The sequence below is a fragment of the Chiroxiphia lanceolata genome, chromosome 3, assembly GCF_009829145.1.
Source record: "Chiroxiphia lanceolata isolate bChiLan1 chromosome 3, bChiLan1.pri, whole genome shotgun sequence".
NCBI classification, from domain to species: domain Eukaryota; kingdom Metazoa; phylum Chordata; class Aves; order Passeriformes; family Pipridae; genus Chiroxiphia; species Chiroxiphia lanceolata.
This window is the reverse complement of record NC_045639.1, coordinates 86,402,268-86,429,325: the sequence shown is the minus strand read 5'-3', so window position 1 is coordinate 86,429,325 and position 27,058 is coordinate 86,402,268. Positions and strand designations below refer to the sequence as shown.

The 27,058-nt window shown below is 36.2% G+C and overlaps 1 protein-coding gene across 1 annotated transcript in view; it reads left to right on the top strand.

Annotated features, from left to right (window-relative positions):
• The window catches only part of RIMS1 (regulating synaptic membrane exocytosis 1), a 319,714-nt gene that overhangs the window by 143,326 nt on the left and 149,330 nt on the right, over positions 1–27,058 (top strand). The window contains 3 exon segments of the mRNA XM_032682385.1: positions 3,667–3,720; positions 7,104–7,447; positions 9,647–10,518. Coding sequence (XP_032538276.1) covers positions 3,667–3,720; positions 7,104–7,447; positions 9,647–10,518 — 1,270 coding nt within the window.

Below are 27,058 nucleotides of genomic sequence, written 5' to 3'. Positions count from 1 at the left end.
GTTAGAGAAAACTTTTTTGGTTTTTTTAAAGAAGGTTAGAAGAATACACAAAAATTATCTATGAGATAATGATTTCTAAGGTAGCTTAACGGTCTGTGAGAAATGAAGATTGATGTTACAGAAAATGGGAAAATGAGGCTAGCAATTCATGGTTAATATATCAGAAGAAACTGAAGGAAATTCAAGGAAGAGAAATAAAGTTGACAAAGGAACTGATCTAGGAGGAAAGAGTGAGACCAAAGCTATAGTCCTGCTTTAGAATATCATAGCTGCAACTATGACAGTGAAATTTTTTGTACTATATTTTAGTGGTGTGCATTAATTAATTTATTTGTGTAGCAGATTTAGGAAAGAACTTGCAGGGAAGAATATTTCAAATTACTGTATGTAAATATGCTGGTGTGAATTTTTAAACAAAACTCCTGCCTTCACTTCTAGTGATTTTGCTTTCTTCCTTGAACTCCAAAGGTATTCTTGAAGAAGTACATTCTGATAGTGGCTGGAACCTGGCTGTGTGCTGTTTTAGAGATGATATTTCATATTATTACTTTATAGTTGCCTGAGTTTTTCACATCCACGCTCATTTTGCTGCAGGATTATTCTAGATAGTGTTTAATTTTTGTGGAAGCTGTTGGCAGCTTTCTGAAAGATTGGCAACTGCAACTGAGAGATTTTGGCAGAAGGGCATGAGAAGAAAGTCAGTTGTTTTTTGTTTTATTTTTATCTTAATATGACTCGTAACACCGTTGCTAACAGCAACGTAAACAAAACTATCATAAAAAACCCTTTTGATGTTAACTCCATGAAACATTGCTTCACCGTATCTTTTCCTCCTCGTTCCATAGGCAGTTTGTAGTTGGTTTAGAAACTTGGGCTGGGAGTAAGACTAGGATCAATGTGTGACCTGTCTGCTCAGTTGCCTAAAAGTCGACATCTGATGCAATATTTGGATGCCCTATGGTACATAAGACACATACATATGGCTGGCAGATGTAACCTAACTCTTACGATAGGCTTATGCCCTCCTAAGTGGCATGTGGCAGCAAGATGGGATATGCTGATTTATTGCTAATGGCACTAGCCTATCATTAGACATAGGATTTCATTTTATTTTGCTACGTCTACTTGAAAGTGAGAGGATTCTCTTTGTCTGGAAGCTTAAATACCTGCCATGATTATGGTAATTTCTGACCATTTCTGACCAAAAATTTAAGAATCTTACTCGTGTCCTTATTTGTACACATGGAATCTCATTTGAAAAGATAACATCTCAGTTAACTGTGAAGGGCAAGCGGAAAAAGACTAGGAAATGCAGTCTCTAGTGCAAGAGGAAAACTCTGGTAAAGGCAGACTTTTAAACATCCATCCTGGAAGCTCTCAGTCAAACCTGTAAATGGCACCACAGGCTTTAAGGGGACATGTAATTCTGTGAGCAGTGCAGCCTCGTTTCCTATGAGCATGTTTTGTGGTTGAATTGCTATGTCAATACTGTAATGCCAAAAAAAATTGCACCAATTAAATATTTATAGGGCTTTTATACAACTGTCTGTTTCATGTAACTTTTAAGAATATAATCACTTGAAATCTTTCATGCCTGTGCAAAATTTTATTGCATTTGTCCAGTGGGTTAAAACATTACTGTAGAGTGTGGGGAGAAAAGGGAGAAGAACCCAATCAACTGTCAGCAAAATACTTCTTTTCTTGGCAAAGTAGGGTAAAAATATCAAGCTAGTAACTTAAGTTTTGAAGAAAATCTGCTCTGTACAATAATAGAAGATCAGAGACCTAAAATGGCTTTAATGTCACAGTCCTAAGTGGCTGAGCCCTGCATGTCTGATGAACATACTACTTTTCCCAAGCATGGGAAAAGTAGTCCTCCCTGCTTGGAGGGGCGGACGGCAGAGAATTGCATGGTCCTTTTGAAGCCTTCAGTCTAGAGGAGAATCTAGATGAGAATCTAGACTCCTAGCTACTTCTTTACTAACAAATTAAACCTAGTCTGGGACTATTCCTAGATTTTAGAGTATTTATACAAAGTGACACAAAGCTTCTTGGCACAATCTTGGTCTTTTCCCCTTAGCACTTTCTTATCTTTTTTTCCTGGTAGTTTTGGAGTTGGAACATTCTGCGGTGCACCTGCAGGAATCAATTTGCATGCAACCACCTTGCTTTGAAGTAGAGCAAAGTTCCTAGCATAGATGCAGTTTATTTTGTGTCATTTGGCTTCAGTGCTCAAAAGTGTTTCTGTGAAAGTCTAGTGTGCTAGTATTGGTGTTATTACAAGATGTAATTTAGCAGGAGACAGTGAGACAATGCTGTAGGCAAAACATCCCCTTATCCCCCTTTACCTCTGTTTCTCGCTGCATGATTTCACTACTTATCATACCCTCCATGAGAAAAATAGATGTGACAAAAAATGAAAGCAGTTTAAAAAAATACAGATTAATTTCTACAGTGTTTTGAAATACAAGTGGCTCCTGGGAGAGAACCTGGCAGTCAAGGAATAGGATACAAGCGAGTGTGTGGCATAGGGAACCTGGGAGCAAGAAAGGACAAACCCTGATAGGAAGAAAGAAGAGCAAAAGAGGAGCGAGTTGGGGAGAAGACCTTCCCTTTTGCTGAGCAGGAGCTGTTGGGTGAACTCAGCTGTTTGTACAAGTTTGAAAAATATATTTAATGAAAGCTTGGATTCACAAGCACACTTTCACTAGAAAGGCAGAGTTTTTTACTTATTAGGTATTCAAGTAGAATTCCAGCTTCCTTTATTTATATTTTAACAGTGAAGCAGTTGTGGCACTTTACCTAGGATTTTATTACAGAAGTCATTGAGATAAATGCAATGCTGTATACTAATTTCATGGTTTGCTGCATGTTTTTGTGTTGTCTCAAAAACATTAAGTGATACATAATCTAACTTAATTTTGTGAATGAATAGTTTTGTAAGAGCAAATTGTTAACATATCTTCCCTCTGACTTTCAAGACTTGTAGGGTGGTGGCAGAGCTCTGCTGAAACTAATGGTGCCTCAGGCAGAGAAGAGGGAATGCCTAATTAGATCTGTCTGAGATAACTAGTGTCTTCAAAAATTGCATAGGAGGAACGTTAACAAAACCAAGAACCTGAAAAAATGTTGTGGGTACACCCTTCAGAATAATTAAGATAGCGAGAAGGTTCAGTAAAGAGTAGCCTGTGGCCTGTTATATTAAGACACTTGTTCCCTAATTTACCACACAGAGATGGAGCAGGATATGTGGGAGTCAGCCTAACTGTGGGTTTGCAATTTCTAAACTTCTGAAGTATAAAGGAGTGTGCTTCTTAGGGAGCCTCCTCAGAATCTGGGCTTGGGTGAAGGATTTAGGGAACTTGCTCTGACCTCAGTTTGAGTTTTGTCTGGCATGTTTTGCCTGGCATATATACACAAATTTGGTATCATTTTTGTGCTCCCCACAATGTGGCTTTAGTCTTCCAGTGCATGTTTGGAAGTTTCCAAATTTAAATTTGAAAAAAAAACCCTTTTTTTTTTTTCATTCTACAATACAGGTTTGAAATATTTAATTATGAAGAATTATTCTTGTTTTTGTAACTGAAAATGCTCTTTTTCTGTGTGTATAGTTGTATATATTATTTACTATGGGCTCTTTCAAGTTGGAATTTCATGTTGTGTTAGTACAGGAATACTGTTCCTCCTCATTGTGGATCACATTCATCAGTACCTGTAAGAGTAAGTTTGAGGAATATTTTTTCTGTGAATGAAATACCCTGTATTCCACATGAAGGCAAGCATGGGATCCTTCTAGCATGTTTTCACACAGCCTGTAAAGTTTTCACGTGAATCTTCTGTGGGAACCGTTGACCCACCTCTGCTGAGTCCTCTGTGTGCCACTGTTTTGTTGGTTGTTTTTTTTTTATATAGCAGTAAAGCCCAGAACCCTTTGCTATGCTACGAAAATGCACATTTTTCCAGAGCCATGCACATGAATCCTTTGAATGAAGAACACTTTACTGGTTGTCTTTAATAGCTTTGTGTGTGGAATTGCATTGACATACACAAGGATGCAATAAACCAGAAACAAACCCAACAACAAAAACCAGATGCTGGGTGTCTTCAATGACTTACTGTAGTACTACATCAGAGCTCACTGTCCAGAGGAGAGTAAACAGAAACTATTTTTGAAGTGACAGGCCAGAGTAAAATTGTCTAATGCTCTTCATTTTACTGATGCATCGCGTGGAGGTCTAGAAGCCACATTAGAGAACTGTAATCCTTCATCAGAGCATTTGTTTGGTTGCCTAACATCTGTGGATTGTCAAGATAAGTTATTACACAGACCTGCTTTAGTTTAGATTAGTTTGGACCACATCCCAGTATACTCAATCAGGATATAATTCCTGCATGCCGCTAAATTGCTTGCTCCACATACTTCTCTAAAAATGTTTTTCAATATACAGTTTCGTCACTGATGAAACTCTTCTGTCACCTCAAGTTTTGATTGTTTTTTCCTCTTAAAGAAAAGTTGTGTTTTTTTCCTTTTGGACCGAATTTATCTCAAGGCAACCGTAGCATTTGTTATTCCTGAAGAGATTCCTAAGCAGGGATGGTAGTATAGCTTCTATGTGAGTATAATGGAGATTTCTTATATGTATAATCTATGGTGATTGGTTTGTATTGTGTCCAAACTGAAGAGTTTGAAGCCCACTGTAAGCAAATGGTTTTGTATTTACATGTCTAGTATTTCTTCTGTCAGTATTCTGTATTTTTTGGTGTCTATTTGTGCATTAGCTATTCCTATTTGTTTGCACCTTGTAATGTTTTTCATAAAAGTAATTACAGTATCAAAGCTGATTATGTAAATTAACAGTAATTTATTGAAGTTTATTACATACTTTATACATATTTTATGTTATCAGATAGATACATTAAATTGCAAATTAAGTATGTTACCATCTTTATGCATTTAAATGGGCTTGCATACATACACAGGTGTAATTTAATTAGAACATTTAAATTTTACTTTAGTATTCCTTATCCTTCCTTTAAACAAATTCTAGTTGATTAATTTTTTTATTAATAGTACTTTCAACTTTTCTTGGAAACCGATAAAATACAGGTAATGATATTTTTTGTTGTTGACCTCGGTTTATAGCACTGACATAGATTTTATACACGAATAAGTGTGCATGCACTCTCTTGCTGTCTAATAAGATAACACTTGTGTCAGATTCTACAAAAGCATTATAAAATGTGGGGTTTTTTTCCTTTTAGTTTTGGTGGTTTGTTTGAATACCTGTAAAAATAATCAGATAGACTAAAAGTCTATTCTGTTTAGAACATGAGGTGTACTAGATGGAGGAAATGAGATATTTTGGAATCAAAGGATTTTTTTTTGTTGAAGGACTAGTATTTATTTTTGTCAAAATTACTGTTCCTATTATCCTACTGAGGGCTATCTGTTTTTATCATAACATATGTAGCTTTTGATTAAAGTTGGAGTCTTTCTAATTAATATATTATTAAATATATTATTATCCTTCTTAAATAGAAGAAATATAACAGTCATCTTTTGATAAAGGTGCAATCTGGATCCAGAGTTGGATCCAGAATTGGATGTCTTTTCTGTGCAGTTTGATCAAACAGTGCAGACGTGCATTTGGAAGTTCTGATGTAGTTTTCAAATCTAAACAGATAGTCTGTGCTGGGGTGTTTTAAATAAATCTCAATTATTTTAAATATGAAAAATGTCTAAAGTTTTCATGGCCTTGTAAGCCATGCACTTCCTCCCCAGGCCAGAGAATAAGAGAGCTTGGTACCAGATGTTTGTCCTGTTGCAGTTTCTTCCATGAAGTGATTTTTTTTCTCTTCTTTTTAATTTTCAGGTGTTATATAATTTTGTGAATGTTACATCATTCCTGTGTTTACACAAAATAATTTAAGAATATTTTACCTTCTAACTTCTGTTATCTTTATTACCTTCATTACAATTTTACTCATTCTTTTATTCTTTCCATATGAAATGAAAAGATTTTCATTATGATTTTCTTATTAATGATCAGCTTTGTTTCCTCTTATTTATGTTTTTATTTCTCTCTTGTGTATTGTTCATGCATTTTGCCTTTTTTGTTCTGCCTCAAAACTCCTTCTGTCTTTGTCTCGATTTTTTCTTAAATTTTCACACACTTTAGAGTCTTGATTAACTTTTTATTTTTCTCTGGTGAGTTGATCCTATACATTAGACTGTCTTGTACTATATATAGACTTGAAATATAGAGTCTTGCTTTCATATATGTGCTCCTGTTTATCTGTGTATAAGGAATTAAAAAAAAAAATTTAAAAAAATCCTAAGCACAACTGTCTATGTACACAGCTTAATTGTGATTTCCAGGGACACGTTTGCTTATTTGTTATTTACAACTGTAACTTAAAGAGATGGTAAATGAGAATTTCCAAGTAATACAAAATATGAGACTTCTGTATTCATTTCCTTGGTGTATTTAGTTTGCTGTTAGTAGATTTCTTTAGGTCTTACTTTACACCTCTGGTAAGTAGTTGCTATAGATATAGCTAAAACTATGCACAATACATGAATTTTTTTTCAGGATAACGTTGAGTTATGTTATGTGAGAAAATTTGATTAAAATTTGTCGGTCTTCTGTGGCAACGGAGGTTGAGTTAACTGGGCAGGACTCTGCTAACTGAGGTCCGAGTCCTGTTTACAGTCTGGTGGGCTTGTCTGTCCTTACGGCGATTATCACCAATGAAAACAACCCAACCCATCCCCCAAGCTGCATCAACACCAGCAGCAGGCATTGGTCATGTTGTTGGTGTCTGTTTAGAAGAGAGCTAGGGCTGGGCTGAGGGAGCATTGTTACAGGTAGGACTGATGTATATTGACAACACATTTTGGAGAAGCTTGCATAGCATGTGCCTGTAGGATGCTTGGCTCTAGCCAGTGCAGTCAGTGCTTGGAGAAGCATGTTCTGGGTCCTGTCATGAGCACCAGCCTCACTAGTTCAGAGAGTGAGAGATCATACCTGCTCTGTGATAGTGAGCATGCATTTCAGGGTTGGGAGGTAGTTGCGCTGACTCTTCTTGTTGTCTTCAACTAGGTTATGTGGGTATGCAATTTATGTCGAAAGCAACAAGAAATCCTAACGAAATCTGGAGCGTGGTTTTTTGGAAGTGGACCACAGCCTTCACCCAGCCAGGACGGAACACTGAGTGATACAGCAACTGGTGGAAGATCAGATGCACCGAGAGAAAAGAAAGCAAGACTTCAAGAGCGATCGAGATCACAGACTCCCTTAAGTACAGCAGCTGCCTCATCACAGGAAATCTCTTCTTCCAGTGTACACTCTGACCGTAGGAAAGGAGCAGAAGTATCACAGCCAGCTATGGGCCTGGACCAAAAGCAAGCTTCATCAAGATCTAGAAGTGAACCTCCAAAAGAGAGGTAATGCTTTCTGTCTTGACAGAGCCTCAAAATTATAAATTCTAGTTCAGCTGGGCCTTGTGTATGTTTAGAACTGGGCAAAACCAAAAAGTAAATTGATTTACTGGCCGGGGACAATAAATTTTTGCTAGCAAATACATTATCTGATTTGGTCTGTGCAAGAGAAATGATGGGGAAAAAGTATTTTAGGGGTATTCCCATGTACTTCAGTGCATTTGGATGTACACTTTTAAAATAGAATTGTAGGTTACTTTTAAAGTTATTAAACAAAGAGCAAGCCTTTAACTTTACTTGAATTTTTAAGGCCAACACTCGCCTGAAAAATCCCCACCCAGACAATCAAAAACCAAAACCTGTGGAGTTCTGTCTGTTATCTTCATGTGTTATCTTTTTATCAATGATAGTTCCAGTTTTACTATTAAAAATAATATCATTTACACCTGTGAAGTTACCTTTCATAAAGAACAGCAATAATACCATCTTGAATTCAGAACAAGTTGTATGCAAGAATAAAGCCAACCAGAAGCAAACTATTATAAATGAGTAAATGAGTTAATTCCTGAGCTGAATTCACTGTAATGAATGGGTTGAGAAGTAGCAAATCAAGAGAGGCTAATGTGATGAAGCAGTTGTTCTTTTGGCTGCTGACAGGCAGATGGCAGAGCAGTTGAGTTGTGGCAACAAAATGAGTCTGCCATAGAAGATCCTCTCTTGGACAGAATGGTTGATGATTTTTTTTCGTAGCTACTGGAGCTGAAAATGGATGATGAGCAGTGGCTAGTAACTTCCTGTTAAGATGAGATTTGTCTCTGGGTGAGATCTGTCTGGGTTTAACTGTATCAAAATTCAAGTTAGTATTAGGTATATGTATGATGTAAACAAACACATGGTACCCTCCCATAATTCAGTTGACTTTTTTCCGCCATGACACTGGGAAGACCCCCCAGAGCAGTTACCACTTTTAGGGTAGCAAAATGCTTTCTATTTCTGCTTTGCTGTCCTAAAGTAAGATGGTTATCTTAATTATACAAAAGATAGTGTTCTCTACTTGTCATTGAGTGTTCCAAATGAAGTCCTATGAAATACCTATCTATAGTAAGCTCAGGTCTCATTTATTGCAAAAGACTCAGGAGGAACAGGAGATGGGAAAAAGAGATATGAGCTTAATGTAGATGATATCCAACTTTGTTCTCTCAGATGCTTCTGTGAAGATCTCTGTGACGATCTTTGATATGTAATCCAAAGACATATTAGTTGTGGAAGGGAAGATTCAGTGCCACAAAACAAATCCTAGTGACTTTGTCCTGGTGTGCGTTAATCTCAAATATACTTTATAGCTGTGTTCATTCTTCTTCAAAATCAGTGGATTCATATGTGAACTGGTAAACAAAAGGGCAACTCAAATGATGAGAGAAATAAAAGTATCCAGCATAAGGGGATTTTATGATTCTTTGCCTTGCTTATTTTCTGAAAACAGAATATGAAAGAGGAGAGAAAACAATTTTCATGCGGCTTCATTATTCATTTCTTTATACTTTGTCTGTATAGAGAAATAAAATTTTCATCCTCTTTTATTATTAGAGAAAGGAATGCCATTAATTTATCTCAAGGAATCGATTTGCTTTTCTTTATATGCTTATAAAATGGGCACTTTTTTTGAGTTTTAATAGGATAAAGAAAACTAGGTCAAATATTGTTTCTGGATATATTATCTTTTGCAATTTTTTATATCCATATTACTTCTTTCTGTAATATTTGGTAGATACTCCATTTAGTGGTATTTATATTTGTGCTGTAAGGGTACTCAAATTGTGTAGTTAGTCTGTAACTCTCATATTTGCTGCCAGAAAAATGGAGAATATACTCCAGTACTTTGTCATAGTGCTGCAGTTACTACAAAGACAACTTTGAGTATTCCTACTTACAAGGGTAAATTCTCTTTATTTGTATTTGTCCATGTTAATATTCTTTTTTATTTTAGTCATTAATTGGACAATACATAATTTATGGGTTTTTTTGCTATTAGAAAATGAAAGTAAGATGGAAGGATTAATAGGTTTAAATCATGCTAATGGATCTAGTACTTTTCTGTTTTGCTGTAGTTTATCTTGATTTATAATCTGTTTTCCATAACTGTGTATGCAAGTATTTCTATTTTCCAGTCAATCCCTCATATTACTGTACTCCTTTTCATTGTAGGAAGAAGGCAATATTGGTTTCAGACCAGAATGGCAAAGGTTTAAAGAGTGAGCGTAAGCGTGTGCCAAAATCCTCACTTCAAAAAGAAGGACCAACAGACGACAAGGAGCGTAAAGAGCGGCATGAAGGCAGAAGGCTGGAGAAAGGCAAGTCACAGGACTACCCAGACTTACCAGAGAAACTTGAGGAAGGCAAAGTGCCTGATGATGAAAAACAAAGGAAGGAAGATGAATATCATACTCGCTACAGGAGTGACCCCAATCTGGCAAGATATCCTGTAAAACCGCATCCTGAGGAACAGCAGATGCGCATGCATGCGAAAGTTTCTAAAGTACGACACGAGAGAAGACACAGTGATGTAGCTTTGCCACACACAGAAATGGAGGAAGCGGAGGTACCTGAGAATAAATTAGGAAAACGCTCACAATTACAGGGAACTCAGGACAGAAAATCTCTTGTGGAAACTCAGAGGTCGTACTCTATAGACAGAACAGGTGATGTAAGAATTTCTGTTTCTAAACAATTAACTAATCATAGCCCACCAACTCCCAGGCATAGTCCAGTTCCTATAGAACACGTAGAGTACAAGAACCACGATTCCTTTATAAAACAGAGCCGCCTTGATCCTAGCTCTGCTATTCTCATGCGAAAAGCAAAGCGGGAGAAAATGGAGACCATGCTAAGGAATGATTCCCTTAGCTCTGACCAGTCGGAATCAGTGCGGCCATCCCCTCCAAAGCCTCATAGAGCAAAAAGAGGCGGAAAGAAAAGGCAGATGTCAGTTAGTAGCTCAGAGGAAGAAGGGGCATCAACACCAGAATATACTAGCTGTGAAGATGTGGAGATAGAAAGTGAAAGTGTCAGTGAAAAAGGTAAGGACTTTTCTGTATATTATGCACATGGCCATGGTTTGGGGAAAAAAATATCTGTATTTTTCTTTCTCTTTTGCTTCTTTTTTAATCATATACCTTTCTATTTCCCCTTGCCTTTCTTTTTCCCAACTGAGAAATGTCTTACACCTGATTACATTTGCTTTACGTTTCCTTCTACATTCTTAGATGAGGTGGTTACAGGCAGCATCAGCTGATGAGTTTCTTCTTCATTCTCTTCCCTCTTTTGTGTAGAACGGACAGAATTTAAGGGTTCCAGTTTACTTTCTCAATGATATCTGTACTTCTTTGGGCATTGCTTCATTCTGTTGTCTGTATGTAGAATAGTTTTCTATAAGATTAATTTAAATGAAGAGTGAGTTCTGTAACAATCAGAAAGACCATTTTAAAGCATCTAATCTTACTGACACCTCAGTGTTAAGAGATGCAAATTTTTACTACATTTAGTAAAATATCAAAAATCTGCCAGAGTTCCTTGTTAATAAGGACAAGTTATGGGGCAAGGGAACTGTTATGTAGGAAAGAAATGAGAATTAACAAAGTTGTCTAGATGAATGTTCTTCTGAGCTAAAAAGTGTGTTTAAAATCTGTTATTTGAATTTGTCTTGCTCTGTTGATGGGAACACTCAGCAGTAAGAAATAAGTTGTGGTACACTGTGTGCTTTTAAACAAAGCCTTTCTTCTGGTTGAAGAAGGGAATCAAAATCATGAAGGGCGAACAGATAAAATAAGCATTGTCGGAAAAGACTGAAATAGAACTGATAGAACTTAGCAACTGTCTTATAGCTCTACATTGTCTTTAAGTGGCACTACAGTGAGCTGAAAGCTTTTTGTGTCTTTGGAAGTAGCTTTTAGCTCTCTATTTAATTACCTGTGTTTGTAAGTTGAAAGTTTTCTGTTGGTATTCATAATGAAAATGCCAAAGGTTTGTCTGCATTGCCTTTTAGTTCCTGGCACTTTCCTGACATGTCTTTAATTCATACATGCTGACCTGTCTGTCTGTCTTTATCTGATGTTGTGGTCTCCTAGCATTCCCTAAAGTTCCAGGTATACAAATAAAAGAGACGACATTTCTCTCCTATCCCATCTGAATAGCTTGTTTTAACTTTCTAAGCATTCCATTTAAAATATGGAAGCTTGCTTTTCTGCTCATTTTTAAGGAGGGATGAAGATCATGCCCTGAAATCTTATTCCAGATTCCACTAAGACATAAAAAAACTCTCCCTTTTTTGACTGTGAGTTTTGTCAAATAGTGGATGTATCACATAGAGATGTTGCATAGAGATGCTTGAAACCTAAATGAAGAAGGCCCTGCATAATCTGCTCTGCTGACACAACTTTTGAGGAAGGGGGTTTGAACTAGCGACCTCCAGAGGTCCCTTCCAGTCTCTTTCTAAGAGAACACATCTCTTTTCCTTATTTTGTGACAATGTTTTATGCTGACATTTGGATTTGTGTAATTTTCTCTGACTCCCTTGGTTGGTAGTAACATAGCATTTATATAATATAGCATTTATTTTCTATCTTTTTCTTTTGCTTTCATTATGTTTATCAATTTGAGGATGCTTACAAAGTAGAAAGGATTTTCCATATTCAGTGTAGGTTATCATTTTAAACTGCAAGGTTGTTGTTGTGAAAGTCAATTCCAGGATGAAAGTTACTGATATCAATATGTTGATATAGTTTGTTTTATAACAGTCCTTTGTAAGTTAAACCTTTCAATAGTTGCTTTCAGGATTTCAAATGTTGCTAAAGGCTTAAGGTTTTAATAACTGAATCAAGTTCATGGTTACCTCTGAGGCAGATATTTCAGCTCCTCTTTAGACAGTGGAGACCTTGGTTTGTATCATATCAGAGTGCTACCTCACTATATTTGGATAAAAATTATTAATAGGAATCTTAGGGACCTGTCTGACCACTGCTGACTCAATACTTGATTAACATTGTTGAGCATTCCTTGAGAACTTTTATCTAATTGTTAGGAAGCTAGCACTGTGTTATTAATCAGATTATAAATATATATATATATATATATATATATAGATGTATATATATGAGGAGGTATGCAATGCATTAAATGCATTAATTACAGAAGTATATTTTTTAATTTAGTAACTGTGAGACGTAGCTGTTAATTTTTTTGCCTGATTTTCAGTATGACTTTTCCCATGACAAGGATTGTAAGTGAAAAGCCTTTGGAACTGGGGGGGGCATAGTACATAAAAAGGAGCTAGGAAATGTGAATACAAATGAGAAAGCAGAAGCATTTTTGATGGTAAAATATCCAGTTATATTTACAATTACATTTTCATCAGTACTTGAATTAATATGCAGTATTTCATAAGAACAGATGGAAAGGCAAGGAATTTTATGGCCTGCAAAAATATTTTAGAAATCCTCCAATATTCTAAAAGAAAATAGGCTACAGTAAACAGATTTAGTTAAAAAAAATGTAAATAATTTAAAAAATGCCCCTATTGTAACCACAGTCATAATACCATTCTTTACAATTTAGCAGCATGGGTACAAACAGAATTTCACCTACCATTTCTTCAGTTATAATGCTTTAGTTTATAAGCGCAGGAGGACCTGGAATCCATCCTCTCTTATCTAAATATCAGCTCTGTCAGAAACCTGATGCCAAAGTAATACAGATGGAGCTGGAAAGATAGAATTATAGCAAATAAAATTTTTTCAACTTTGAATGGCCCCATCCAAAAACCCCAAGATCTTAAAAGTAATGTTTACGTTTGGTGAGTGCCAATGTAAAGCAATCCGCAACTAGGTAATAAAGATGTACTATTTTCTGTTCTATCTTGAACAAATAAAATGGCAGTTACTATGAAAAAAAGATTACAAAGATGTTTAAAAGAAAATTATACCCCATAGAAATATAAGGCATAGATAAAGCAATTAAGATTGTATTGAAAATCAATAGCCAAAAATATCTTATAAAGTAAATATTGTGCAAATGTTACTTTTAAACCTTTTCATTTCTTAGAAACAGTTTAGTATTGCATTACCTTGTCTTCTGAGCATAAGATGCCTTAAAAACAGCAAGCTACTTTAGCTAGTACATTCCCTGCTATTTCCTGTAACCATTTAATATGTGTAATTTATTCAAAATTATTAAAAAAAGTTCACAAGCACTTGAAAATACTTTCTCTCCAAAAATTAATGTCTTTTGCAATCCAGCAGGATTTTACTTCTGTGGTGGAGGACCCAAAGATTTATGTCAAGTTGTTTCCAGTTTGGAGTAAATCTAGAGAAAAAACTGTTTAACAGTGTCCAAAAAGGACATAACAAATTTCTTTTAAAAAAATCTGCACCCTTTACAAGACACTACTACTGATTGCTGATAATCATTTTCATCCTATTATTAATTGAGGCTGTAGGACCCCTATTCTGATATCTGTAATAGCTGAACAATAGGTAGACTGAGTTTCCAGTGAAGTCCTGGCAAGGCAGAAGAAGTCCTCATAGAAAGCATAAATTACATTCATACTTGCTTTAAAGACATACTAGGATAACATAAACCATACTATTAAAAATGAAATCCAGACCTCATTTTAAAACCGAGAACAGCTTCTGCCTACTGCCATCCAGTGAAGAATACAAATTGTATTTGGAGTAAGTTTGTGAAAAAATATTTTCTTTAAGGTCGAAAAAGAAGAATTTGTGTAAAACTAGTAGATATATGCCCAGATAACTTTGTACAAAATTTATTTTATCCCATGGTAGATACAAGAGATATTCTAGAATTCTGTCATGGAGTCTTTGAAACTGAAAGATGAAATAATGTTGGAAATTGGAGCAATGTGAAGAGGTACTAAAAGCTGCTTCTGTACTTTTATGTAAATAGATGTGCTAATGGTTTTACATTTTGCATACTTATTGTTTGTATTTGCCTAAATGTGTATTTTGTTCACACTGTGTAGGCTCGAAAATGTGACTAACACTCACATACTGTCAGCAAAATGTTGAAAAACTAAGTAAAACTCACTCTATATACTTGCTAATGGGTTTATTTGGGAGTGAGGAGAGCATGACAGAGTTGGCGCCTTGTTTGAAAAATAACCTCCTGCAATGACTTTCTGGTTTCTTTCAGTGAAGATGTGATTGTTTCATTCATAGTGTGTTTTGCCTGGTACTGTGAGGAACAGGGCGACCCAATTTCATTTCATTTCATTTCATTTCATTTCATTTCATTTCATTTCATTTCATTTCATTTCATTCTTATGAGGTTAACTTCTGGTTAGAAAATATTAGGGGCAAGGATCTTACTATTTTCTTGGTTTATGCCCAGGTGTGAGGCAGGGGGGTTGTGAGCAGGAGGAGAGGACGGGGAGGTCAGGAGTAGACCTGCGGGCTCAGCTCCAGGAGGAGAGGATCTGGTCCCTTCCTCTATCCTCTTCTGGTGTTCCTAGTGTTACTTTGGGTGCTTGTGCTTAGAGGTGCTGCCAGGGGAAGGAAAGCATATATGAAATATTTGCCCCAGTGATTTATTCCAAATTCTGTAAGCATTGTTGGCAAGGAAGGTAGCTTGTGGGCTAAGACACAAACCACATACACGCAGTAGTGTCTACAAAGGGACCAAAAGAAAACATCAGGAAAAGACTATAGAGAAGAGGAGGCTGGTTTTAAATGTTTTTTAGTTAAACTTTTTCACTAAGGTATTTTCAATTTGGAGTGTAGGCAAGTCAAGTTGTACTTGACTTGTAACATCTGCTAGGATATTTTAACATCTGTTTGCATAGACTTGGGCATGGAGTTTTAAAACTGGAGCTGAATTTGTTTAAAAGTGTGGCTGAACTTCACTTAGTGTAAAATAAAATACCCTTGCTAGGAAACTTGTTAGTTCTTAGGAATTAGTTCCAATTTATCTTCTGGTCCTTGTGCAGTAATTAGATCTACATCTGATTTATATTTTAATGGAAATATAAGCTAAAATGGATCCAGTTTCAGAATTTTGGTCAGAGCTAACATTAATCAATACTATCAGTATTCAATGCTTTTGAACAGCTGAAATTATTTATGGTGCTTGTTAAATTAGTGTTGGGCTTGTTAATTTAGTGTTGGGCATTAAGAAATCTGTTTTGTGTATATGAAATTATTTAAAATGCATGAATTTGCAAATGAGATAAGCTAAACACAAGCGAGGAAAAAAGTCATACTGTTGCCAAGATATCCAGCACTTCAGTGAGATACATAACCATATAAATGAGGACGTCATGGAAGACATGTGGCTGAATTTTCCTTTTAAATCCTAATAAAGCCCTTTTTGTAGTTTACTTTAAGGTTGTGAATGTGCTGTAGGAATTCGCAGAAAACAAGCAAAGTGTCACTAAGGTCTATAAAACATGATATAAACAGAAAGAAGAAGCTGGAGAGGACGAGGTTGAGTGAGTGCTCTACTCTTCCCTTGGAGGGTTAAGTTACTGCTAGGGAGGTTGAAACTTGCTGCCTGAAACCATGTTAACTCTGAGGACAGGTAAGCAAAGTTAAGGATGATTGTAATCATAATTTCTTACTCAGTTGAAATGGAGTATTCCAGAAAATAAAAATCAGTTTCTTCATAGCCTGCAGTGACCTTGCTCTATGTTAGAAATACTACTGCTTTTCCTGTGGCAGGCTCTAAGACAAGTTGGTAACATGTGGGGCTAAATCCACAGTATTCCTATCTGTACCATATTCTTTTTTGTTACCCTTTAAGTGACATTTGATAGCCATTTCCAGTACAAATTTATATAATAGCAATCTGGTTTTTGAAAAGGAAAAGAAAGGTACATTTTGACTTACCAAGAGGATGTCACAAACTGTTAAATCTTGATTTCTTTCTTACATCTATTGCAATTGCCAAGGCCTTTCGTTACTATTAACATACTCTGTCTTCTGCATTGCTTAATTTTTCACATGTTCATGGTTTTATTAATTGCTCGTTCCTCATCACTTACCTTTGTTCTGCACATTTAATTAATGAAATATCAAGAAATTCTTCCTAATAGTATTTTTTCCAGTAGTAAGATGATTATTTTCATTACAAAAGGGCAGACACTAAAGCATGGACACATTGAAGTCATATGTTAAAAAAGACTTAATACTTAACAACCGGGGTACCTTTAATTTCAGGAGCTATGAAAGTACCTGGACCTATAGAGAAACCCAGAACTTCTCTAGGTTTCTCCAGGAAAGATCAATTCTCAAAAGCATTCAGCAGTCAGTTTTTTTCCATACAGAAACCATTGGAGGTAACAGATGCAAGAGATAAGCAGTGGGAGCTCTTGGTCATGGAGCACTTTGTAAGGGTCTAAGAGGGAGCTGAAAAAGCTTCTGAAAAACTTGCCCTAATTTTAGCTGCTGAGCACTTTTCAAAGTACAGCTATGCAGTGAACTGGAGTTAAAGCTCAGCTAGTCTGAAACATGGTATGGTGTTATAGCCAGAGGATGATTCTTTCCTCTGCTCCTTCTATTCAGCATTTTTATATGCATACATTTTTTTGCATACCATAAAGGTTATGTGCACTCAGGATTTACTGTTACTCTTTGATCTGAGAGCTCAGAGGAAAAGGTGAACTGTGAAGGATGAACCAAACTGTGTTTGGTTAATCTACCCAACTGTGGCTGGTCTGTGCAGCATATTAAAGGATGAGGTTAAGTCTTGGGACTGAAATCCAAACCTTTGCTTTTTTTCCACCTGTATGGGAAATCTGCCCCACTTTGGGTGAAAAATGAAAGCTTGTGAAAGAAAAAGCTAAATTAATTATTGGCTTCCAGAATAATTGATTTTAATTTTAGATAATTATAGAGTTAGCTAGGAACAAACAAATAGGAACAAACAAACATCTGATTCTGTTATTTTCTGAAGACGTTCATTCTGTGTCCTTTTCTTAGTGTATTCATTCTGATCGTCCTATTGAGTTCAAACATAGGGTTTTACCATGTAGTACTGAGTATTATTGGTTAGTATGTTGTGCTAATATTTCTCTGATACTTTTTGTTATATTGTTTTGCTTACAATAATGCACTTAATGACTGTAACACACAGGAACCAGTTTCTTCCTTTAAGCGCAATTTTGAGTAGATAGACTGACCTATTTAGTTTTCTAAAATCAGTATGCTAATAAATCATCTCTAGGAAAAACTTGATTGTGTCAGAAAGAAGGTAATGATTATGAGATGTCTGTGTTTCCTTTGACTAAATATACATGATTTCATTCTGTTCCTGCGCATTCTGAATGTCCCTGTGAAAACTATTTTCCCACATTTGCTCATTGTTTTTGTATTCCTCTTACAGTTTCTTTGTTCCTTCTTTCTCTTTCTGTACAACATATGAGCTTCAAAATTAGGGACTCCCCACCTACACTTTGGAATCTCTGAAGCTGATTCTTGTCTCCATTTTCCCCCTGATGCCAAGCACATGTGTTATGGTTTCAAATATGCCCATCTCATACGGTCTCAGTGGTGATATTTACTGTACTAGTGAATTTAAGAGCCATTCTTGACATTTTTGGCCAAGTAATGAAACATGGCACATTTCCATACAATGAAACTCTTACATTCCTCAAGAGAGGGACTGCATGGAAGCTGTCTATTGGGGTTTATTCTTGGCTTGTTTCCTGCCTAGCAGTGAACAGAGAGTACCAGCTGAACCAGGGCACAACTGTTCCAGGGATTATTTAAGGACACAGTATGAATGACAGTCCATTTGACACTGGACACTGTTCCTTATTTGTTTGTCTGCTGTTTTCTTGCCTTGCATTTATTTTGCAAGTTCAGTGGAGTCCAGAGTTTCTTTTTATGTTTGTACATTGCCTAATCTTGTGAGATTTCAGTACATGACTCCAACTTGCCTTGCTGGTAATAAAATATATGCTTAATAAATGCATGGTCATATTATTACTCAGTACCTTTTTCTTCCATTTATCATGCCCTTGACTGACTGCAAAAATTATTTATGAAGAGCTTTCTAATTGTTAAACAATTTCAACCTTTGAGGTATTTTGTAAGAGTATAAGTCTTGGAAATACTGTGATGCTATGCAATAGATACATGCCTACAGCAGTATTGTTTTAGACCTTCAGTATTAAATATTCTATTGCACGTTCTTTCAAGCCATGAAGGAACTTCTGATAAAACATTTTACTTAGAATAATTTCTTTTCGTATTTGCTTCCTCTCTGTAAACATGACCTTTTTTGTTTTAGAAAAGCAAATATCAGCATTCTTTACTTTGTGACCTGTGGCTTTGCTGTACCTCATATGCAAATTGGACAAAGTCTAACTTGGTCCATTGAGCAAGTTGAGAAATGAATGTTGTATAGTTCACTTGGGCCATACCTACCATGGGATTATTTTGCAATTTTAAATGCAGATCTGCAAAGAATTTATGTATAAGTTTAAATTCCATTACATGGAGGTTTTTACTGCATATAGGGTCCTAACTTAATCTATCTTTGAAGTTAGTTGTGGGAACTGTGTGTGGTAAAGGAATAAATAAAATGGTTATATTCATAGACACATAGAATGGCTTGGGTTGGAAGCGACCTTAAAGATCACCTAATTCCAATCTCCCTGGCATAGGCAAGGATATCTTCCACTAGACCAGGTTACTCAAAGCCCCATCCAACCTGGCCTTGAACACTTCCAGGGATGGGGCATCCACAACTTCTCTGGCCAACCTGTTCCAATGCCTCACTACTCTCTGAGTAATGTAATATCTAATCTAAATCTTTTCTCTTTTAGTTGAAAACCATTCCTCCTTGTTCTACCACTATCTGCCCATGTTAAAAGTTGTTCTCCTTCTATTCTATATTCTTTGCCTACCTCTCATTCATATGTGTAACGTCAAGACAAAATGTCTTCAGACGTAGCAAGTGGAAATGAAGCACATCACATATTTGTCTGTTTTTAACTTGCACGTGTTTTATTATTTAATAATATGCATTAATTTCTAGAATTTAAAGTTCCAGTTTTTGTAACCAAGTCCGCAATTTGGTAATTCTTTCCTTTGCAATATGAGCTTCAGTTCTAATTAGTTAGTTACTCTCAAAATTGTTGGAAAAAGTGTTCTGTTTGAAGCAACTTAGTCATGTTATTATATTAGTTTTCCAAAGGATCCAAGTTCTCAATATTTTTTAGAATAGCCATTGAATAGACTTAGACTTCAGGGCAGACACTTCTTTTTCCCACTAAAACTCAGTGGTGCTCTAGATTTGCTTAGGAATTGTCATTCACAGAGTAGAAGTCACTTTCTGAATCAGACGTAAGCTTTTAAATTTACTTCTTATAGTTAAGAGTCTGTGTATATGTTTTAATATTTGACTTGTTATTAATTTCATTCTAGTGAAAATTTCATTTTAGTGAAAACCTAAGATATATTTTCACTGGAAATGTGAACTCAAGTATAAGTGTAACTTACTGTAAATTCAAAAGAAAACTTTCTAAAACTTTGCTGGCCTTAATAAAGTTAATTAACAAAATAACATAAATAAGCTAATAAATAGGAATAATCTACAAATATAAAAGCATTAAATTAAATTTTAAAGTTAGGTTCATGAAAGTAGGTAAATATTTTTACATTTTTATATTATGCTATTAAAATATCTAGGTGCTAAGAGTTTGTTTTGTCTTGCTCAGAGAAAACAAAACCTTCACATTTATCCCTTTTTAATCCATTAGGCCACATGTTCTGCTTAATGAGCCACTAGATGGAGCAGTCAAATCTCACTTTTATCTATCGGCCTCTGCAAGACAGTTTCTCTCAGCGCAGAGAGAATCTGGAAATGCAGGCACACTTTGCTGCTTAAACCAGCAATTTTAAGAAACCTTTTCAGATCTTATCTCCATGTGCTTTTTTTTCCACAGGCAGATTTGCATTGTCCTGTAGCTTAAGTATTGTAGATGGTGTATGGGATTTATTCTGGAAATGGAAATTACACTGACAAGTACGGCTCTATGGAAGCAGTTATTCGTTTACTTAAATAAGTCCTATCCTCAGAAAAAAACAACCAACCAAACAAAACATAACAAGGAAAAGGTACTCTTATTTGAAGATCACGAGACAGATTTTCAAAATTTTGTGAGGTTTAGAGTTACACTTAAGCCTCTGGGCTTAAGCAATCTTGTTGATACTGTTGGTGAAGTTGCGTATTTTCTTCCTACTTACCCAAAGTACATTTCCTTCCAACCTGATTTTTTTCTGTGACCTAATGCTTAAGAAATGCCTATTTAATGAGAACATATTGTCTGCTTTCGGGGTGCTGCAGTAAAGTCGGTTCAGGAGAAAAAGAAAATATACAGTAATATATATGAATGTTTTCATATTCTCTGTTTTATTGTAGTTTCATAATATTACTAAGGCAAGAGTTTTTTGGGCATACATGCTTGTGACATAAATATAGATGTTTATATCAAATGGAATGTATGTGTGCTATTAGAAGGCACACGTGCGCTCCAGTGCTTCTGTTGCAGTTAAATACTTCGGGGATCATGATGTGTAGTTACAGGGCATCATCCCGGAGTGGTGTTAAGTCAGTGAATGGAGCTATGTGTGAATATAAAATCCTGCAGATTTCTGTTTTATTCTTTGCCTTTGTCAAGTCTTTGAAAGTCAGTGTTCTGCATTAAAGATTATCAGCAGGTGTTACAAGAAGAAATGTCATTCTGAAACAGCTGGATACAGTCCTTGGAGTGCCTCAGCCCTGCTCCCACATCTAAGGTGGGCATTGCAGATCCTGGCATTGGTCCCCTGTCGGTTTTGGGTAGCAGTGACACATAGCTTTGCAGAGCAGGAAGCTCATGCTGTGCAAAGCAGTGCTCCCCAGCTGACCCGTGTGCGGTTTATTCATACGGTTCTCAGCTGAATTGTGAGAATAAAAAAAACCTTCTGATTGGCAGTGAATACTAATCAGTGTCATGAGCTGAGGGCTGGTGGACAGCCATTTTTTTTCAATTCCCCAAAATCCTGGGGACTCACTCAGAGATATAATGCCAGTTCTTGCCTATCATGCTTTGGAGGTCTGCCACAGTATATTAGTGTAAGTTTACATTTAAATACATGGTATGACAGGTAACTTGGTAATCTCTGCAGGCTCAGATTTTACTTAAAATATAGTATAAAAGGGACTTGAACTTACAGATAAAATTGGACTTCACAAAGGAACTCACAAATACCGGTTTAAATAGATGTAGACAGATGTAGATTCTCAAAACTTTCTGGTGTGGTATGTAACACACTGAACCTTATCAGTGTTCCCAGATAGGTTCAATTATCTCCCATGAGACAGACATTACAGATTCGCCAGTAGTGGAGTTGTCATTGTCGTTAAGCAGAGACTGTACGGGAGAGGGCAAAACAGCCCCTTGTGAATGGGAATGGAACTAAATGCTTAGAAATAAATCCAGTTGTGCTGCTGCTGGCTCTTTTCCACAGAAAAGTTGCTCTGAAGTCAGTTATAAAACAAGTTGGTTAATCTGTTCCTGTTACCAAATTTTAAATCTCACTGCTAAGAAAGTCTTAGGGAATGACTATTCCTAAAAGCCACTGAAAGGAGACATTTAGGAAGGTATTAATTTTCTGCCAGTGAACAGGGTTTTTCTTTTAAACAAACTTACCGTTAAATTTTGACTACTCTTCAAATGTATCCTTTAAAATTCTAATCTATCAGCATCACTTCCCTTAAAAAAAAAAGCTACAACAACAAATATAGATTAGGCATGTTGCCATCATAGCATCAGCTCTCTGTGCTATTGTGGACCTAATCTTACTTTGCCCTAGAAAATTATTATAAGGATTAGGAATGAATTTTCTGACAGTGTTTAAACAACATGGTGACCATTAAACCCTACACTTAGATGTGTGGCTTTAGTATTTTTTGTTTGTTTGCTTGGAAGGTATATAACATTTTAAAGTAATAGAAAATGCTACTTAATAGAGATTCCTTCAGAAGTGGTTATTACATATGGTACTGCTGCTTTAATTTCTACGTTTAAATCTGACGTTTTTAGAATTAAAGGGTCTGGGAGGAATCTGAATTGTAAAAGGATTCAGAAATTAAACGATGTCCATGCAGACTTAGGCAGTAAGGAAAAGAAAAAGAGTGTGAATTAAGTTGTCAAATGTGTCCTGAAATAGAGAAACAGAATAAAATAGTGGCACAGAAATGTCTATCACCCTTGGCTGTATAACCTTTCAAACACAACCTATACAAGAATTAGTTCAGAACACGCATTGTCTTTTGGCTTATATTGTGTAATGGGGTGGATCATTTTTGAAGGGAAAAAAAAAAGTTGTTTTAAGGAATTTTGGTAAGGTCATGTATCTGAATTAAATAAGCTGTAATGATGTTGTCACTGTAGGTTGATTCTCCTGTTTTTGCTGTAGTCCATGTTTGAAGATGATACTTTTTGCTTGGCTTCTCTTTTGGCAGCAAAACTCAGGTACAGGTTAGATGCCTGCAGTCTCTTCCTAAAGACAGTAACACTGAATTGATTGTAGTAATTTAGTTCTGTGAGTTCAAGCTTATATCAGACCACGGCTGTCAAAGGAAGTGCTGACACACCACCACTTCATACAGCTTACCCTTCAACAGGCAGGGAAAGGACTTTGAATATGGGCTTTCCACATCCAGCATGTGGATTATGAAAGTTGAGAGAAATCTGTCTCTATGGAGACAATGACACAACAACTAGAAATAGTAGCTGAAGCTGGGAACGAAACGAATATTTTGATGCCATTGATCATTAAATTGGAAAGTCAGTGCCTACATGTTGGTCACCATTTAACTGAAAACATCTGACTTTGTGTTATTCAGACAGGTGACAAGTAACTTCACTTTGAATTGATTGGCTCAGATCGAGGTTTGAATTGAAAATTGTGGAGTAATGGCAGCATGACATTAATTTAACCCTTAATAATTAATAAGCTAAATATAAGATCAAACTTATTAGCTCCAGCTCTGTTGATGCAACAACCTAATTTCTGCTTTGGTGTTTATTTCATTTTTAGTTACGTTAAACACATCTGCTGCTGTCCCCTTGCCTGCACATCCAGAAACCGTATTGGTCAGGCATGATTTGCTCTTGGTAAAGCTATGTTGATGGTTCCCAGTCATGTCCTTGGCCTTCATGAACTCAGGACTGTATTCCAGAAGGATTTGCCCCATAACCCTCCCAGTATGTAGTTTCCCAGGTCCTTTTTCTTGCCCTTCTTAGAGGGGTGTGGTGTTTGACTTGTCACTGTTAATCTCCCACAATAGCCACGACCTTTTGAAGCAGATCAGAGAGGGCTACAGAACAAAATGTCAAACTAAATACCTAATACTGTATCTAAGACTCCTGCATTTGTATTAGAATATTTTCCCCATTGTAACTTGGCTTTGTGATCTGGAGACTTTAACATGGATCTTTTTTTGTTGTTTCTCTTGTTTCCTAAATTAAATTCCAACTTAAAGTATAGGTGTTTCTTTCATTAAATTGTTCTTTGTATGCTTCTGAATTAAGCTTGGGACCATTCTTTGGCTTTCTTCTTTGAAAAAAAGTGTTGTAAAACTTTTGATTTAGAGGAAAGTTGCATTTTCACCCAGGTATAAAGCTGAATAGTATGCTTAATGCTTTGAGTTTGTTCTCTTAAAACTTCAGTAATGGTAGGGTTGTGTGAGGTTGTTCAGTCTCCTGCTTTTCTAATGATCTCAGAAAGTTTTATAAATGCAGGAGTATCATGTATGGATTATGATTTAGAACAACTATTAGCAGGAAGATTATGAAGAGCTCAAACATGATGGTCAAGATGTATCAGATCCATAGTGTAGTTTGCCTCAGAAGACAGTGGCAATAAAATACTCTGGAAGGGTAAAACCTCCTGAGATTACAAAGACAGTGCTATCCAAAGCAAAGATTGAAAGCGTGCTATAACTTAATGATGTATTTTTACTAGGACAATGGGATGGTATCCAGATTTCTAGTTAGTTTCCTACTTCTTTGTTACTGTTAAAGGATGTAAAAGTAAATAAGCTAACTATTAGCACTTGGTTGTCAAGCTGTCAGATGAACCTTTGGGACAACCAGAAAGGCTCCATGTGACTGGGCCTGGGAGGAATGAAATCCACCTTTAGGGATGTGCAATGCACACTGGAGTTGGTGGCACTGTTCTTTTCTGCAAAATGTCCTTTCTGACTTCAAAACACTCTTCTGTTGCTCTGCTCTTCCCTTGCTTTTCAGTGAATACTTGCAGACACCTCTACCATCTGAAGCTGTTAGACTGGGCTACTTAGTCAGAGCTTGGGTGGATCTCATGGCTAAGGATAGCAGTGGGTAAAATGGGCATTGAGGACTGCCTGCTAGAGGCTGGAGCAGAGAGGGGTTGGCATGTAGAGGAATGGGAGACAGTGAGAGCCCTAACAACACCATGGTGAACAAACAACCTTTTTAAATGCATTTGGGAAAATGGTTCATTATTTTTTTCACAGATGCATGCCATGGGAATGACAGGAAACCTTAAATAAGTCAGAAAACAAACCCATATAGTTCGGTCTCATTTACAAATTCTGAGGCTGTAAGAATTTTTCATCTGTTGAGTTGTATTGTAGCAAAATCCCCTGCCTTGTTTAGTGTGTGCTTTAAGGTGAGGTAAACATTCAGGATCCACGTGTATTATATTCTGAGAGTGAAGCAAAGCCCTAAATGCCTGACGTGGCAAAAGAGGAGGTCTTCCTTCAAGGAGTAATGCAGAAGGATCAGTGGATGAACTGTGAAAGCATCAGGCATTTGGCATACTCTGTCTTTTGTTGCTTTTGCAAGAAATGTTTCTGGCTTAAGGAGAAAGCTGGGTCTGTGTTCCCTGGTCAGTAGCAAATGATCACTCTCTCTTGAAATATATAAAGCCTGGACATTGTCCAGCTCCAAAAAATTATCTCCTATCAAGGACGTGTCCATGAAAAAAGCAGAATTAGACATTTGTGTTGTCTTCCTGCTAATACAATGCTACTGGGGACACTGTGTCAGCAGTGGTCAAGGATCTCAGTTGTAGCTTTTGCTGATGACTGACATGCAGGATTGTGAAAGACAGTGTTCAGTACCTTGGGTTTGATCCGGAATTACAGAGAAACAACTTGATTAAATGTATTTTCATTATTACTAATAGGTCTATATGTTGTTAAATATGAAAGAGCTGTAAGCTCTCATTAGCTTAATTATTTATATTTTATCCCTTCTAAGCTTCTTTTTGTTTACTTTGCTTCCTTACATTTTAGTTTCTAAACAGCAGAGGTTTTGTATTTGAATGTCCTGCATTGTATTTTGGAAGTCCTGCAGTATCTAGATATGCTGCAGAGAAACATCTATTCGTACAGAGGAAGACTATCTCTGCCAAAGAGACAGTTTTATTGTTGTATGGTTTGGATATGATTAAATTAGATTAAATACTTTAGCAAATTCTATTAGCTGTAATTCTCTAATCATGTGACTTTCCCAAATATGCTGGTATATAGGTTCTGCTTTTCTCTTTTACCTTGAATATGTAATTTGGAATACAAAATATTATTCCCAGGTTTTTTTATTTGGAACCTATTTTTCTTATATAAAATTATGTTTCCCTTCACACATCTATTATATACAGAAAGAATGAAATTATCGTATTAATTTGTAAAAAATGTTAAGTTTTTTCCAGGGCCATTGTGTTTTCGGTATGCTAGAAGTAAATCTACAGTTTGGGATGTTTTACATAAATTAAAAGAGCCACATTTGCTTTACACAGTTTCTTCATCTATGCAGTTCATTAAACTTGCTTAGTGCACCACTGCTGAATATAAATAATAACTGCAGCAGTGGTATTGATTACTTAGGTACCTGAGCTTATGTCTACTGTTGGCTTTAAAGAACTAAGAAACTTCTTTCCTGTTCTGTCCAGTTAGGAAGGAGCATTTTTTCCCCCTATCTTGTTTCCTGAGGATTGTTAATTCTGGATTCCTAAAATCATTAACTCCTAGAGACTGAAACTCCTTGTCATTGCAGCAGCTGTGTATGAACTAATGCAGTAATCGATGCTTGCACTACACTGCAGAGATTTGTTTTGATGACAAGAACTCTCGTTAGCCCTGTTTGGTGTCAGTGGTGTCGAATGTTTGACACTGCAGAATAATTTGGCTTAGAATCAGGACGCAAGGACCTTATGACTTCTTTTACATCGTCTCCTTCACACTGAAGTGGATTTTTGCTTGCATTACGGTTTTGCTACAGTTGCAGGCTGGAATTCATCAACCTACTAGATGCCAGTTGTGCTTTAACCATTCTGTTGCTGATGCTGCTATGTTTGCTGGGTTTCTTCAGTTTCTGCTCCATACGCTTCATTCAGGTACAGGTAAATAAGGAGCTGAGGTTTTAGTTATATTTTTACATTTCATATTTTTTTAAAATATTTTTTATGTCTCTTTCTAACTGTGCAGCTTGAGTGATGTTCTGTCCTCAGAATGTAAAGTATTAATTGTAGCAAATATTCATCCCAAGTAGGGAATAAAGAACCATTTTGC